At 32.1% G+C, this 15,484-nt stretch overlaps 2 protein-coding genes across 2 annotated transcripts; one reads left to right on the top strand and one right to left on the bottom strand.

Moving 5' to 3' along the window:
* Window positions 1–6,787: 6,787 nt before the first annotated feature.
* LOC107005454 (E3 ubiquitin-protein ligase SPL2) lies at window positions 6,788–10,582 on the top strand. The gene is made up of 6 exons (XM_015204053.2): window positions 6,788–7,263; window positions 8,172–8,273; window positions 8,629–8,799; window positions 8,917–9,038; window positions 9,169–9,288; window positions 10,044–10,582. Exons 1-6 carry the CDS (start codon window positions 6,895–6,897, stop codon window positions 10,333–10,335), a joined length of 1,176 nt encoding a protein of 391 aa, XP_015059539.1. The 5' UTR covers window positions 6,788–6,894; the 3' UTR covers window positions 10,336–10,582.
* A 187-nt stretch (window positions 10,583–10,769) lies between these two features.
* Window positions 10,770–12,879, bottom strand: LOC107005453 (nodulation-signaling pathway 1 protein-like). Its single transcript, XM_015204052.2, is given in 2 exon segments — window positions 10,770–12,543; window positions 12,545–12,879. Coding segments are annotated over 2 exon segments (1,815 nt in total). The 5' UTR covers window positions 12,653–12,879; the 3' UTR covers window positions 10,770–10,836.
* Between the last annotated feature and the right edge of the window lie 2,605 nt (window positions 12,880–15,484).

Raw genomic sequence — 15,484 nt, 5'->3', positions numbered from 1 at the left:
CACATATTATAGGTATACTAATATGGGTTGTGGATTAGTGGCGAGACTGTTTAATCTTTAACTAAATGTTTTCAAATTTGAGTCCTAGATATGAAGAAAATTCTGCTAGGAACGTCATTCTCGAATGGGCCTAGCAATGTACGATATGAATTTCGCCGGGACTCCAATGTAGACTTCAAACACCGAACAAGAAATAAAAAGAATAAATCAAAACTCTAATATAAGCTTCTGAAACTGGATATATAAACCAAAAAATATATCATATTATTAGTGTTAGAAAAATAATAATTTGTTCTAAACATATTTGTATTATGGTAATGGATGTCTAATTATGTGGAGTCCTTGTAAGATATAGTTAGGCATCCTACTTAGGGACCAAGTTAGGTTTTCCCTATAAATAAAGGGGTTTTCCTTCATTGTAAATCTGATTTGTGAATCTCTAAATTTCTCTCAAGTCTTATTCTTCTCCCTTCTTTCTTTTTATTATTTTATAACAAGTATCAGCACGAGACTCTATCATATTGAACAAATACATCGAAATAGATCAATGTTACAAATTGGAGTCACAGTGAAAGCAAGAGACGGACAGGTCTTGATATTAGTACGTTATGATATGCGGCAAAACATGGAGATGATCGATACAAGTTTTAAAATTTAAGCTTTCTGCTTTTTCTTAATTTAATTAATAGTTTTTTTTATTATCAATAATTGCTAAATTATTATGTATAATATTCAGCAGCTATTTTGTTGCACTTTATTACCCTATTATGCTCGACTGAAAGTAAGATGATGAATTCGTATTTAATCATATCATTGAGATAAGATGATGGATCAATGTTCAATCTCACCAAGAGGGTAAGATATTGAGTTAAATCTCTTTTGTGATGCATCATGATGATAAGATATTGGGTTCAAGACACATCGATTTAGGCTTAAGACACTTTTATATGGATAGACATTGGATTTGAGTATTAATGACACCATATTGATGATATAATAATGACTAGAAAAAAACTAATGTGTTTTTTTTTTTTTGTGATAAGTTATGAAATATACTAAATTTGCTTCATTACTTAAAGTGAATATGGTAGTAGTGCATAATATGTCTGAAAGAAGACAAGTTATTGAATAATGCACATGAACATAGAATGAGATACTAAAGTTTTCATAAGATGATACGTTCATATGATTGTGTTCCATTCATGAAGAATGAGAACTTTTTATTAAAAATATGTCAAACTCATTCTCCAAAGTGAATGAGGTGTAAGCCACCATGCTAAGCATGAAAAAAAATGCAACCTTTGATTGTAGATATTGTATTGCTAAGAATGTGTTTTGAGAAGTGTTATTTTTTTTATTTGTATTGGACAAGAATTGGTGACACATTCTATAGTAAATCAAAAGTTTTCTATTTCCAACACTTGCGTATTTTGACATGATCGTTTGGGATATATGGGTCTATATCGTCTTAGACATCATGGGTCTATAATGATAAAACGAATTATAGATAATTCAAATAGATATCCATGTCAAATTATTGGGTTGACAACATTCACAAGTCTAATGACCTTTCATACCATTTTAATAATAAAAATTGCCTTCATATTTTGAAGAACTATTTGAAGAACCCATATTTTTTTTATTCTTTTATCATTACCACAATGATGACTATTATAATTTCATCCCTTCATGTCCTTATTCATATCATTAATTATTTGTTATCTTTCAGACTAATTATTCACCGCTACCACATCCATATGATTGAATCGAGTAAGTCAACAGGCGGATTTCAAAGTTATCACATGTTGCTGCCACATTCTTTTCAAGGAATGGAGCAAATTCAATATGATGAATTTCAAGACTTTTCATTAAAAATATATTATTTTTGTCTTAATCATCATTTTATCAACACTATGGTGCATTGAAACTCAACTCAATGTCTTATCCATACAAGGCACATTCGGTCATAATTCTATGGGACTTGAACCCAATACATTATTATCACGGTGCATCAAAATTCAAATTGATATCTTACCCTCTTGGTGCGATAGAATTTGAATCTATCGTCTTATCCTCAAATATTTTTCATTATGTGCATCTGGACTTAATCTGATGTCTTACCCTTTTTGGTGCGATTAGACTTGAACCCATCGTCTTACCCTTAACCAACGGTATAATAGACCGAAGTACAACATGACTCACCTTTTAAGTCTTTCAAAACAATCAAAATAATATTCAAACTCATGCTATTAAAATTTTACACCTTCTTCTATTTAAGAAATTTTGTATAGCATGTCATATTCAACCAATAGTAGTATATGTCTTCGATTTCTGATAGTTGTTAGTGACTGAATACTATTTTATTCTAAATCATAAAAATATTTTAGAAAATACATATCTGATTTTATGCATATAATACCTTGATTCTCTTAACGAGATCAACCAAAACATGAGTTAAAGAAAAACTAAAACTCAATCTTAATTGGCTAGAGACTCGTGCTGATAACGTATTATAAAATCAAGCTCACAAGAATATAATCACAAAGAGAAGAAGACAAGAGAAGTAGATAGAAGAAGAGGAATTTTCTTCTTATTCAAGTGTATATTACAATGGTGAATGATATCTCTATTTACAGGTAGAGAAATCAACCAAAAGGTCACCATTTTTAATGTCACATAAGTAAATACATTTCTATCCCAAAAAAGTTCACATCACCTTGGGAATACATATCCATGATAAGGATAAGTTTATGATAAGCTTAATGGACAATCCACTTATAACAAACAGTTAGTAGAGAAAATTAAGGGAAAGGTGTCAAATAAGTCTCGTTTTTGTTTTTGGTGACAGATTGATCATGAGCTGGTCAAATCCTCTTTAAAATGTAATTAAGTAAATATGAGACCAAAATAATATTTCTAAAACTTTCTAATCTTTTATAAAGTACATAAAAGCACACTTTTATAATTTAAACTAAATCATTTAAAAAGAAAAATATTTTCATCTTCCCTCCTCTCTTCTCTCTCTTCTTTTCTTCCTCTCTTGGGGGATTGTTCTTCTTCCTCCTTAGAAATTCAGAAATTCGTTGTTACTCTTTCTCTCCATTCGTTACTCTTCCTCTCCAGTCCTCCATTACTCTCTCATCTTTCTGAACTGTAATCGTGTTCAACTAGAAATGGGTAAGTAATTTTTTTGAAATATTATATTTTACAATTTTTGAAGTTTTTTTCTTGGATTAATGAACAATAAAACGTTCTGTAGATGTAAAAATTATAATCGACTTAATGGTGTGTATTATTTATTATTTTTGAAAGAAAATCAGTCAACTCCAAAAATCCTTATTTTGAGGAAATGTATATGTATTGTTATCATTTAGTGAAAAGTCATTTTTTGTTGCTGTTTTTGTTCTTTTTATGTTCATTTTGTTGATATGATTTTACAAATATAATTTTTTTTTAGGCGTCCAAAATATATTTCATTTGTTGAAATATTTAGCGTATGTTGTAACATTTTAGTGATATCTTGGTGCATATTCAAACAATCTGTTGCCACATAAGATTCAAATATTGCAATAATCTGTACATTTGTGTCAACATATGATTCATCTGTTGCTACATAAGATCTATATGTTGCGACAGAAATTTTATATGTTGCGACAGCAGATACATATGTGGCAACATAATGTTAATTTATGGCAACAGACTATCCATCTGTGGCAACATAATGTTAATTCTGTTGCAACATACTGCTATTATTATTTTATAATGAATTGTAAAATCTCTATATTTTTTTATTTACCTTGTAGATGAAATGATACAAGAAGCTTCATCCATGACAACAACTCAGTCTACATGTGCCCCAACAGAAAGGATATATGTGGCAACATATGTCACAGAAAGAATACATGTGGCAACATATGTCACAGAAAAAAGATATGTGGCAACATATGTCACAGAAAGGAGATATGTGTCAACATTTTATTGTTACCAATGTGGTGTCTGTGACAACATATATAACATTTGTTGTAAAAAAATTATAAAATTATCTGCATTTACCCCAACAGAAAGGATATATGTGGCAACAGATGTCACACTATGAATTATAAAAAAGAATTAAAAAAATAAAATAAAAAGGTATAAAAAGATCATTTTGTTTCATATTTCAAATTTAATTTATTTTTACTAATTTTCGTTTTCTTTTCTCTCGTTCCATTATTTCTTTATAATTCAAATTGTTGTTATGTTTTTCACAACATCAGTGATAATATGTTGCGATTTTCTTCTACAACAAGGCGTTGTTGCCCTCATCATTTCTAGTTTATCGTTGATATCTTCTAATATAAAATATAATAGTTATTGATATCAAATCAAGACTTTTTAGTGGTTTTTATCACTTATTTGTTTGTAGGATGGTTAGGTTGTTATTACTTTTGAAATATTATCTCGAAAAAAGTACATTTTAAGATGTACATGTTGCCACATATAACATGTATGTTGCAATTTTTCCAACAAAACGTGCATATGTTGTCACATATGTCACTTCAAGGTTGACTTAATCGATAATAGAGTGATTTAGGAATGAAAAAATGTCAAATTCAATCAAATTTTAGTATTTTGGACCATAATTAAGCAATAAAAATATGCTACAACACTTGGAACAACGATTTATAACGATGTTATATAAATATCATATGAAGTTACTTAATCACTGTATGATGAACTAGTGATATGATAACCTTGTAAAAATAATTGATAGAATTGAGAAAGGTTGTTATATTATACTATAATTTTGTACTTAAACATGTTGTAGGACTATATATTAGTGTTACATGTTGAATTAGGTGACAATTTAATTGAATTAACCCCTCAAAGACCATTTCATGATATACATATGTTGCCACATATGACATTTCTGTTGCAATTTTCCAACAGAACATGCATATGTTGCCACATATGTCACTTTAAGAATGGGTTAATCGATAAATTGAACGATTCATGAATGAAAAAATATCAAATTGGAGAAAATTTTAGTACTTTGGAACATAATTAAGCAATAAACATATGTTATAACACTTGAAATAACGATTTATAAGGGTGTTATATAACTATCATATGTAGTTACTTGATCATTGTATGGTGAACTAGTGGTAAATGATAGTCTTTGTAAAAATAATTGATAGAATTGATTAAGGTTGTTGTATTAGACCATAATTTTGTACTTAGACATGTTATAGGACTATATATTAGTGTTAAATGTTGAATTAGGTGACAATTTAATTGACTTAACCCCAAAAGATCATTTTATGATATACATATGTTGCCACATATGACATTTATGTTGCAATTTTCCGAACCATACGTGCATATGTTGCCACATATGTCACTTCAAGGATGACTTAATCGATAAATTGAGCGATTTAGGAATTAAAAAACGTCAACTTGGACAAAATTTTAGCACTTTAAACCATAATTAAGCAATAAAAATATGATATAACACTTGAAACAATGATTTACAAGGGTATTATATAACTATCATATGTAGTTACTTGGTCATTATATGATGAACTAGTGGTAAATGATGGTCTTTGTAAATATAATTGATAGAATTGATGAAGGTTGTTGTATTAGACCATAATTTTGTACTTAGACATGTTATAGGACTTTATATTAGTGTTACATGTTGAATTAGGTAACAATTTAATTGAATTAACCCCCAAAAGATCATTTTATGATATACATATGTTGCCACACATGACATTTCTGTTGCAATTTTCCCAACAGAACATGCATATGTTGCCACATATGACATTTCTGTTGCAATTTTTCCAACAGAACGTGCATTTGTTGCCACATATGTCACTTCAAGGATGACTTAATCGATAAATTGAGCAATTTAGGGATAAAAAAATGTCAAATTGGACAAAATTTTAGTACTTTAAACCATAATTAAGTAATAAAAATATGATATAACACTTAAAACAATGATTTACAATGGTATTATATAACTACCATGTCGAGTGAGACATGCAAGTCATATGTTGCTACATGTTTAACTTATATGTTACAGCTTGTGTAAGTTGTTGCAACATCTGTCAATTCTGTTGCTATTGAAAAAACCTTATGGCTATAATTTGTTTCAATAGTCAATTGTTGCAACATATAACAATCTGTTGGAAACGCGAATGCAAATTATTGAAAAAATTGCAGGTGCCCAAGTGATGATAAATGATTTAAAAAAACTATTAATTTTACATATCAAAACAATGGTGTGTGACCCTAATCATTTATGAAGTAATTTCAATTGAGAGCAATCAAAATCTAATCCATTGATTAAATAAGTTAAATCTGATTCAAGAAGAAGAAAAAAAAGAAAGCTCAAGGACTAGCAACCAAGCCCAATAATGTACAAAAAGAAGAAGAAAAAGATAAAGAGAATGAGAAGAAAGACAAGCAAGCAACCAAGAACGACGAAGAAGAAGAGGAAGAAAAAAAATATGACGAGAGGTGGGGGAAAATATTTTATTTCTCCTTTTGATACAGCTTGCTGGTGACTTCCCCCAATTTTAATTCCCATCAAAATTGGTTAAATTAGGTTTTAGTCAATTTACCTTTTTACCTTCATTTAATTCAATGAATCAAACTTGTCAACTTATAAATTTAAAGACAATTTTAGTATTTCACAATGTTTAATTATAAATCACATAATTTTCACCTACACCCAATACTTAAAACTTATATCACCATCCATTTATTTTGAAACATTATTATTATGATTTTTTTTTAAAAGTCCCCATTTAGTAAACCCAAAGAAGTCTTAAAAAAAGAGGTATTCATAGCCAATAAACAAGCCATAGAAATAGCGTTCAGTTTCCGGCGACCGAGAATTTGAAAGTAGCCATGTCAATATACGATCAAGCGGCAGCTGCCGTGCTATCGCAAATAGCTACGGCGGCGGATGGCGCACTTATTGGCTTAGCCCTAGCTTACGTTGCCGTACGGAGTATTGTCAAGTTCAAAGCCAATTCTTCCGCCCTTCACAAAATCAACGATGCACCGTCGCTTAATGTCTCCGATCTCCGTTCATTACTTTCATCTTCCGACAACTCTGAAAGTTCAAATCATTCCGATGACAGTAAGCTTGTGATTGTTCGCGGTACTGTGGAGGCGAAATCGGCGGTTGAGGGTAACTGGAAAAGCTTGAGAGCTAATATTCTCTCAGCTCATAATTCTGCTGAAAAAGGCGTTATATTGCAACATACTCAAACAGTATAATTCTTCTACACTTTTCGTTTTATTTTAATTTATGTTCAAACAGTATTAAATTACTCAATTTATCATGCTTTATTAGGCAATTAATATCCTTATTCGAGCCGGAAATTTCGTATTCAACGACATTTAGGATTAGTGGTACTGTTAGAGTTAGTTATGATCAATCTAAAATTTGTGAATATTCACTATATTTGATGTATTAGGGCTTTTTTAGGCATGTGATATGACGCGGTGATGGTTTTGAATTACAATGTGGGTTGCAAACTTTGATTAAACTGCAGGGTTTGATCTTGTACTTGTGATAATTTATCCTACATTTTTGTTAAATGTTGATGCACAACCCGTGTTGAAGGAATCCCTAGACATAGAGAGAGGACATGAGATAATAAGCTGGTGAATTGCACAGGGAGGGATGTCTAGGGATGAATTCCCGCTTCGTCTCATGACCCCTTGGTCGCAGAGGCTGAGAGTGTGTCTTAAAATACAAACTATTTTTGTAATGAAATTGTGTTAAATTAGAGCTAAATGGATTGTGAGGATTCATATAGCGTATCCAAAGTTGTTTGGAATTGATGTGCGGAAGCTGCAGTTGTTACATTGTAAATATCAACAACTATTAACAGTTTCGAAGTGGAACTACGTGTTTTGGATGTTTTATACGTGTGAATATATAGATTAGCTGTTACAGAAAGAAATCAATAGCTATTATCTACTGGTGATGGACATCCTTCAGTTTTCAAAGAACTCTTTGTACGGGTGTAGTTTAAACAGAAACAATATGATCCACAACCAATTTAATTTGCAACCTATGTTTGGCTGCTATTTTTTTGTCAGTTTTTGTGTGTATTTTTTTTTTCTAGTGAATTTTGGCAGCATACTGATGTTCGTTTGCTGTCTTATTCTAGTGTATCTATAATGAGTGGAGAGGCTTCTTTTCGTGGGCTGGTGATCTGTATTCAATATTTCCAAGAGTCCGGAAGGATCAACAATCGTCCTCTTTGAGAACGGTAATGTGAAAATTTTCCAACAACACAAGTCTCTTGATTTTGCTAGTGCCTTTAATTTCACCAGTGAAGCACAAAAGAGATATTGAGTCAGTATTGCTAATATTTGTCAATTTTCTATTTTTGCCATAAATTCTGCTAGGTTATGTGAATATTTTGTAAGAAGCTATAATCTTAGAATTATTAATGCAAATTTCTCTGCATAAAAAGTTTTTCCTACTTGTCATCTTTAAATCTAGTTAATACGCTCCAAATTTGTAGTTGCTGCTCTTTTGCCTGCTAATAAGTGTTATATAGCTTTATTTGTTTTCATAATATAAGCTTTCTAAGCTTTTGTGCTTCTCTATCTTCGACTTAGGTTCCCTTTGTTCTTATTGAAACTGGGAGGTGGCCGCAACCAAAATATGTTAATGTCAATATGGATGGTTCAACGCATTCCCTACCTCTTGTGACAGTTTATCATCACTTGCAGCCTTTACATGCTACGCCTCTCACTTTTATCCAGGCACTCTTTGGTCATCACTATCCTGTGAGTTTAAAAATATATTGTGGATATGGGCTTCTTGATAATTTGTGATTGCTTGTACAAATTTTTAAGTTTGTCTTTCTTCCTGCAACTCATGTAACATTGTTTTCTGTGACAAAGGTTGGAGTATTGGATGAAGAAAAAATTCTACCACTTGGTAAAGATATAACCGCTATTGGTGTTTGCAGCTCAAAAGATGGGATTTTGGAGATCAAATCATGTGAAGACCTACCCTATTTCTTGTAAGGAAGGTTTACATAGTAGTTCTCTTAATAAATTGATAAAGCATGACACTCAGCTCTTGTTCTAAAATTTGGGTGATCTTTTATTATTTTGTTGAAATTTGTGAGTGTTAATTTTTTACTTTGGTAGGTCCGATATGACCAAGGATCAAATGCTGGTAGAGCTTGCCTTCAAAACAAAAGTTCTGATGTGGAGTGGAGTTTTATTTGGTTCAGTTGCAGTTGGTGTCCTTGGATATGCTGTTGTGAGGTAAACTAGTTGCATCTCTCAAACACTTGAACTTTTTTGTGGATATCATGCCTTCAAGATCTCACTGTGACACTCTATTTTCTTCTTTGTCCTTTTCCCTCTCATAGACTGTAGTTGAGGTGAGGTCTAGATAGGGACAAAATCCTTAATTGTTTCATATAGTATTTTATGATTCTGCTTACCGAGCATGAGTTAGGGTTGTAGGAACCAGCTATTGAGTGGTTACCTGTAAAATAATCAAGTCATCCACATCAGCTCCCAGTCTGATGGATTCCTTTCCCTACTTCATCTGCAGTTTATCTCGCGGCTGCATCAAATGAGTCAACTTATAATAACTATGACGTGAACTTCAAACCCTACTGGGGTAGAAGGCTGGTTGATTGATTTGGATTACAGTTGTTGTCATTTCGTGTATGCAATTATTTGATGCATATTACTTTAGGGACTTGCATTCTATTAAATTAAGGAAGTATAGTTTTATCTTTGATGCAATTGATGTTTGAGTAGGACCATCATCACGTGCCAAAAAGAATAGTGCATTTAGCTACCTTTAAGCATGAAAGAATCATGATGGGTGCATGTTTCAGATGAGCGGAACCTTGAAATTGGCTTACATATTTTAGACTACACTCTCCCAGGAAACCTAAGACTGAAAAACAGAAAAAAGGGGAGATATGCTTGTTTGAAAGGAAAACAGGGTGAAAAAGTATTTACTGAAGTGGTCGCATTTTCTCATTGGTATTTATATGTTTTAGGAACTGGAATCGATGGAAGCAGTGGAGACACCAGAGGCAGGCCCAGCAACAAAGGGATGCTGCAAGCAATGACGATGATGTGCAGGTTAGTGCTGATGAGGAAACTGGAGATGTTCCCGATGGTCAGTTGTGTGTGATATGCCTTACGAGGAGGAAGCGCGCAGCATTTGTTCCGTGTGGACACCTGGTATGTTGCCAGCGCTGTGCCTTGTCAGTTGAACGTGATTTAGCACCCAAGTGTCCTTTATGTAGGCAGACAATTCATAGTTCTGTAAGGATATATGATTCTTGAGGAGCAAATAGTTACGAGTTATTTTGAGTAGCTGATGCTGGGAAGGTGGTTGTGCATTTGTAAAGCATGTGATGAAAAACTACATTGGACTGTCTCATGGGAGGATGGTCGTGGATATTCATTCCGAGGGGATTAGATACTAGAATCTAACATGCATGTTTTTCGTGTCTGTACATACATTTTTTGCTGACTCGTTATTGTACCCTTAAAGACAATATTCATTACAATGCTAGGGAGTCATTTTGCTAAAAAAGCTTTGAGTTCTAAGCACTCAGTTATTTCATCAAAATACACAATTATTACACATCTATATTCTTATAGGTACATGACCACCTTGCCTAGAATCAAATTCTTAAGGAATTTGATAATTTTTTTGACTTGTTGCCTTTGCAAATGCACTATCTGAACCTGTGTCAAAGCACAGCTAATGAAAGATTCTTCCAGGCTCTAGATTTACCGGTAGACTTTTGACTATGTTCGTGCTTAAAAGCCTTGTGCATCTCATGTGTTGTGATCTATCTTCCATAATGAACAAAATGAAACAGGATCTCCTTTCCACCACAGTCCAACACAGCCATCCTTCTCATCAACTCTCATCTCCCAGTTGTTGTCATACTTCTTCAACAATGCACGAGCTCTATCAATAGCATCATCTCCAAACATCTTCCATACGAAACCAACACTCCTCGTTCTTTCACACCATTTCTCCTTTGTCTCATTCATCTCTCCCATGTTTGTCAAAGCCTTTGCTGCTTCTCCTTCCATCATCCTCCTTCCCTCGCTCTCACGTCCTTTGTATGCTACACTGGTGGAGTCCAAGAACTTCCACAAGTAGTCCACTCGCCTTGAGAATCTTGTTGTGAAGTCCCCGCAACTGTTGCAGCTGCAATCCATGTTGTTCTCACTCAAAACCAGTCCTTTTGGCTCCAAACTCTTTAGTCTTTTCAACAACTCTGTCCTCTCATCTGGATTGTTGTGTTTCAAGTTATGGAGTCTGAACTGTGCACAAATAACCAAGATTTCATCTGGGGATGAATTTATCACTTGGGAATCAAGATTCTGAAGTGGGTAATTCTCCAGTCTGTTGATTTGTAGATTGATGTTAATCGCCTTGGCAAAGGCAAGTAGTTGCACTGAAAAGTTGTAACCACCTGGACCAACTACAAATGGACTATTTCTTTGTTGACCATCTTCTATTGTAGGTGTTATAACCGTCAGACGAACCAATGGTGGTGGACCTCCTGCTCGATGGGTCAACTCCTCGAGCAATGTTGGCCATTGAACACCATGAGAAACTCCAATATCAAGAATGTGTAGGTTCCGGGATGAATCATGTTTCCCTAGAATTTGGAGTATAGAAGAGTTAGCAATGCTATTGGGTATGCGGAACCAGGGACTGATCTCATTGAAGTTGATCAGTGAGTTCTTGAAGAACTTCGGATTTGTTGAAGCAAAAGTAGCAGCAGAAGCAGAAGATAGTGAAGTTGGGCATGGAGTAGAAAGATAATACGTCAGCGCCTGGAGTCCACGAGCAGCCAACCGATGGTTGGCATCTCCGTTTAGTGAGGAGAGCTCGCGCAGAACGTACAACAAGTGCTGCACACGGTTCAGATTTCCTGCTGTAATTGCAGCAGCACAAGGGTTAAGTAACTGCTCTGCCCATCTTCCTTCTCTGTTGTTACCATTATTTCCTGTACTAGACTTGTGTGTTGCTTTCTTGTGTCCTGTTGTTCTTCTTGTATCTGCATCATTGATCCTACGGTTCTGATTCTTCCGGGACGCCTTGGGATTGTAACCAGAATCATTCCCTTTCCTCTTCTTGGATGAATCCAATGGCGGAAGATGACGTGAAATGACCGGCTCCAGAGAGACAGTGCTCGCGGTTGTGACAGGGAAGCTAGTATCGAAGCACGGTAAACTATTATTGTTATTGTTATTGATATGTATTTCTTGGTTTATACTCTCAATAGGAGCCCACCACGAGTCCTCGTAAATATCATCGAGGCTATATGACTCATCGAGTAAATCATCGATGCTATATGACTCATCGAGTAACGACGGAAAGTATGATAAGGGACTATCCAGCCACTCTGAGATGGGATCAGAAGTAGTTTCATCAATGATCATTGTATCACAGATTGAGGAAGAAGGGTGGTGGGGAAGTTTGATCATTGACTTAATAGGAAGTATATGCAAAGATGGGATATGATATTTTTGTTAATTGTTATAATGGCTCAAGTTTCAAAGTGCTAAAGCTATAATAGTTCAAAATGGAATCAAAAGGGATTTTGCATTGGGAAGAGACACAGCATGGCATATTTAAAGGGCAAAAGTGTAGTACTGTTATTTTGGAAGTTATGGTGTTTCATTGGGATTCCTTTAATAGCCAAATCATTGACACTAAGTGAGCGTTTGGACACGTAATTTTTTATCACGCGATTTGAAATTATGAGATAAAGATCAACGTTTGAACATATAATATAATTTCATGATTTCAAATCGTGAGATGAAATCTCAAATTCTCCAAAATGCTTGATGTGAGAATCTTATATCACGATTTTACATTTTTTAAATATAAAATTGATCATGTTATTTTGTAAAAGAAAAAAAATCTTGTTATTTTATGTCTATTAATCATTTATTTCATATGTAAACAAAATTTGTAGTTGATACTATTACTCTTCAAAGTTAAGACAATTTATATCGGTTATAACTATTACTCTCAATGATCAAATTTATAGTTGATATTATTACTCTTTCAACATTTAAACCATTTATATTAAGAAATGTCTGCTCAATGTGATGAGATTGTTTGTAATATTTGGAAGGATATGTTCAATTTTACTTTATTTTTATTGAAGTAAAGTTTAATCAATAAAGTTGTATCTTTTTAGAATAACTTTGCGAGAGTGTATCATTTTTTTGTTATGGACTTTTGCTTATTCGATAAGATTGTAATAAGAATTGAGATAATTGTCATAGATTTCTCAACTTATGGAGTTTTATGTTTATGAGCAGAACAAATTTCATCATTTAAAGAAAATGATTTTCCTAATGGAACCATGAAAAACAAGTTGCTTAATAAGTGGCATTACAAGTAGGGATATGACTGAGTTGGTTCAGGTTTTTCAAATTTCAAACTAAATCATTTGTGTTGGATTTTTAAATTTATAAATCAAATCAAACCAATAAAACTCAGGTTTTTTAACTTCGGATTTTTTTGGCTTTCTTCGGATTTTTTGGGTTTTTTCGGATTTTCGGGTTTTTTCGATAAAGTTTTCATACAAACATATAATTTACTTGTACTTCAAATATTTCTTTACTCCTACTAAAATGAAACTATCCGAGTTATTTCTCAAGAAAATAACAAAAAATATGATATGATTAATGACTAAAATATCCACAAAAAATAATAATAAAATCGCGTAAAAAAATATTGCAAATTAATAAGTCATAATGAAATTGATCATTATTTAAAGTACTGGTTTGGATGGGCTTAATAAAAGCAGCTTTAAAAAAGTACTTTTGAAAGTGCTGAAACTTATTTTTTAAATAAGCAGTTATGCGTTTGGATAAAAGTGTTGAAGTTAAAAAAAAAGTTGTTGATGTGTTTGGCAAATAAGTGCTGATAAACAGCTTTTTAAATCAAAATGTCTGAAATACCCTTAAAAGTTGTTAACATAATAAAAGTTAATTAATTTATATTTTACAGCCATAAATAATTATATTTTGCTATCATTCACATATTATTTTCTCATCACAAATTATTTATAAGAGGAATATAAACTTATTATAGATTTTAAAGATATATATATAATTTGAATAGATCAAAGAACGATTTAAGATTTTATTTTAGTTTCATCCATAGGTAATAATAATTGTCTATCATTCACATATTTCTTTATTATCACAAATTATTTATAAGAGGAATATAAATTTTTATTTAAGTTATATGTGCAACTTATTTTACATTTTAATAATATATAATTTGAATAGATCACTTGAAAGATTTAAGATTTATTTTATTTTCATTCATTAGTAATAGTAATTGCCTATCATCCACACGTGAAAAGGGAAAAATGGAAGAAAGAGATGTTAGGGTTATGTGGGTAATTTGGAGATTGTATAAAAATATTAAGGGCAAAAAGGTAAAAATGTGGTCAACTTAAAACAGCTTATAAGCTAAAAAAAAAAAAAAGCACTCCTACCCCAACTTTTAACTTTTGGCTTAAAATAAGTTTTTTTTAACTTAAAATAAGTTATTTTGAGTATTGCCAAACAGCTAAATAAGTCAAAAACCAGCTTTTAAGTCAGTTTGACCAGCTTTTAAGCTGAGCCAAACAGGCTCTAAATCATGCTAAAATAAGTTAAGTATGTATTAGTTACATGACTAAATACTAAAAGAAGTAAAATTAGATCATGTATTGTAATTGTCTAAATCTATATAAAACTAAAAAATAAATATTCAATATTATTGTCATTCTTAGTGTTGAATTGATTTTCTTTTGCATTAGTATTAAATTGATTTTATTTAAACTTTGTTATAATTACCAACATGTATGGACTATAATCTTTATTAGATTATTAAGAATTCTATCTTCCAAACATGAAATAAATATATTAAAAGATAAACTATGAAAAAGTATAAGAGATATTTAAAAATTAAAATTTTACGTATAAAATAAAATTTTAAAATTATATATATAATGTCGGATTGGTTTGGTCTCGGTTTGGTTTTTTTACTTGAAACCAAACCAACCCAAATATAGTCCCAACACCAAATCAAATCGAACCAAACCACTAGTCGGGTTTTTTTTATTTGATTCGATTTTCGATTCGATTTTGTACACCACTAATTACAAATTTATTGTCTCGTCATCACCATCTATTTCTCAAATCCCCACTCCTTGATAATCCCACCCCCGCCCCCTTAAACTTTCACTTTTCATCCCATTTCGTCTTCATTATATTTTGCTAGATAAAATATAAATGCACTTGGAATAAAATTTTCTTGCTTACTTAACAAACACTAAAATACAAGTAAAAAAAATTTACCTATTTTTTAAAAATTTATTTTGCGTGAAAAACATTTTTCTTCATATCGAACACATCCTTATTTATTTCCTTGTAAACAGTATACAATAAGTAA

This window comes from Solanum pennellii, chromosome 12 (assembly GCF_001406875.1).
Source record: "Solanum pennellii chromosome 12, SPENNV200".
Classification (NCBI taxonomy): Eukaryota; Viridiplantae; Streptophyta; class Magnoliopsida; order Solanales; family Solanaceae; genus Solanum; species Solanum pennellii.
Note: the sequence above shows the minus strand (reverse complement) of the source record. Positions and strands in the feature narration are given on the sequence as shown.

What these genes read in the sequence shown, in the direction of transcription:
- LOC107005454 (XM_015204053.2), top strand. Translation starts at nt 6,895, where the DNA reads ATGTCAATATACGATCAAGCGGCAGCTGCCGTGCTATCGCAAATAGCT. An exon ending in TATTGCAACATACTCAAACA is followed by an intron (nt 7,264 to 8,171) that starts GTATAATTCTTC and finishes GTCTTATTCTAG; the next exon opens with TGTATCTATAATGAGTGGAG. An exon ending in GAAGACCTACCCTATTTCTT is followed by an intron (nt 9,039 to 9,168) that starts GTAAGGAAGGTT and finishes TTACTTTGGTAG; the next exon opens with GTCCGATATGACCAAGGATC.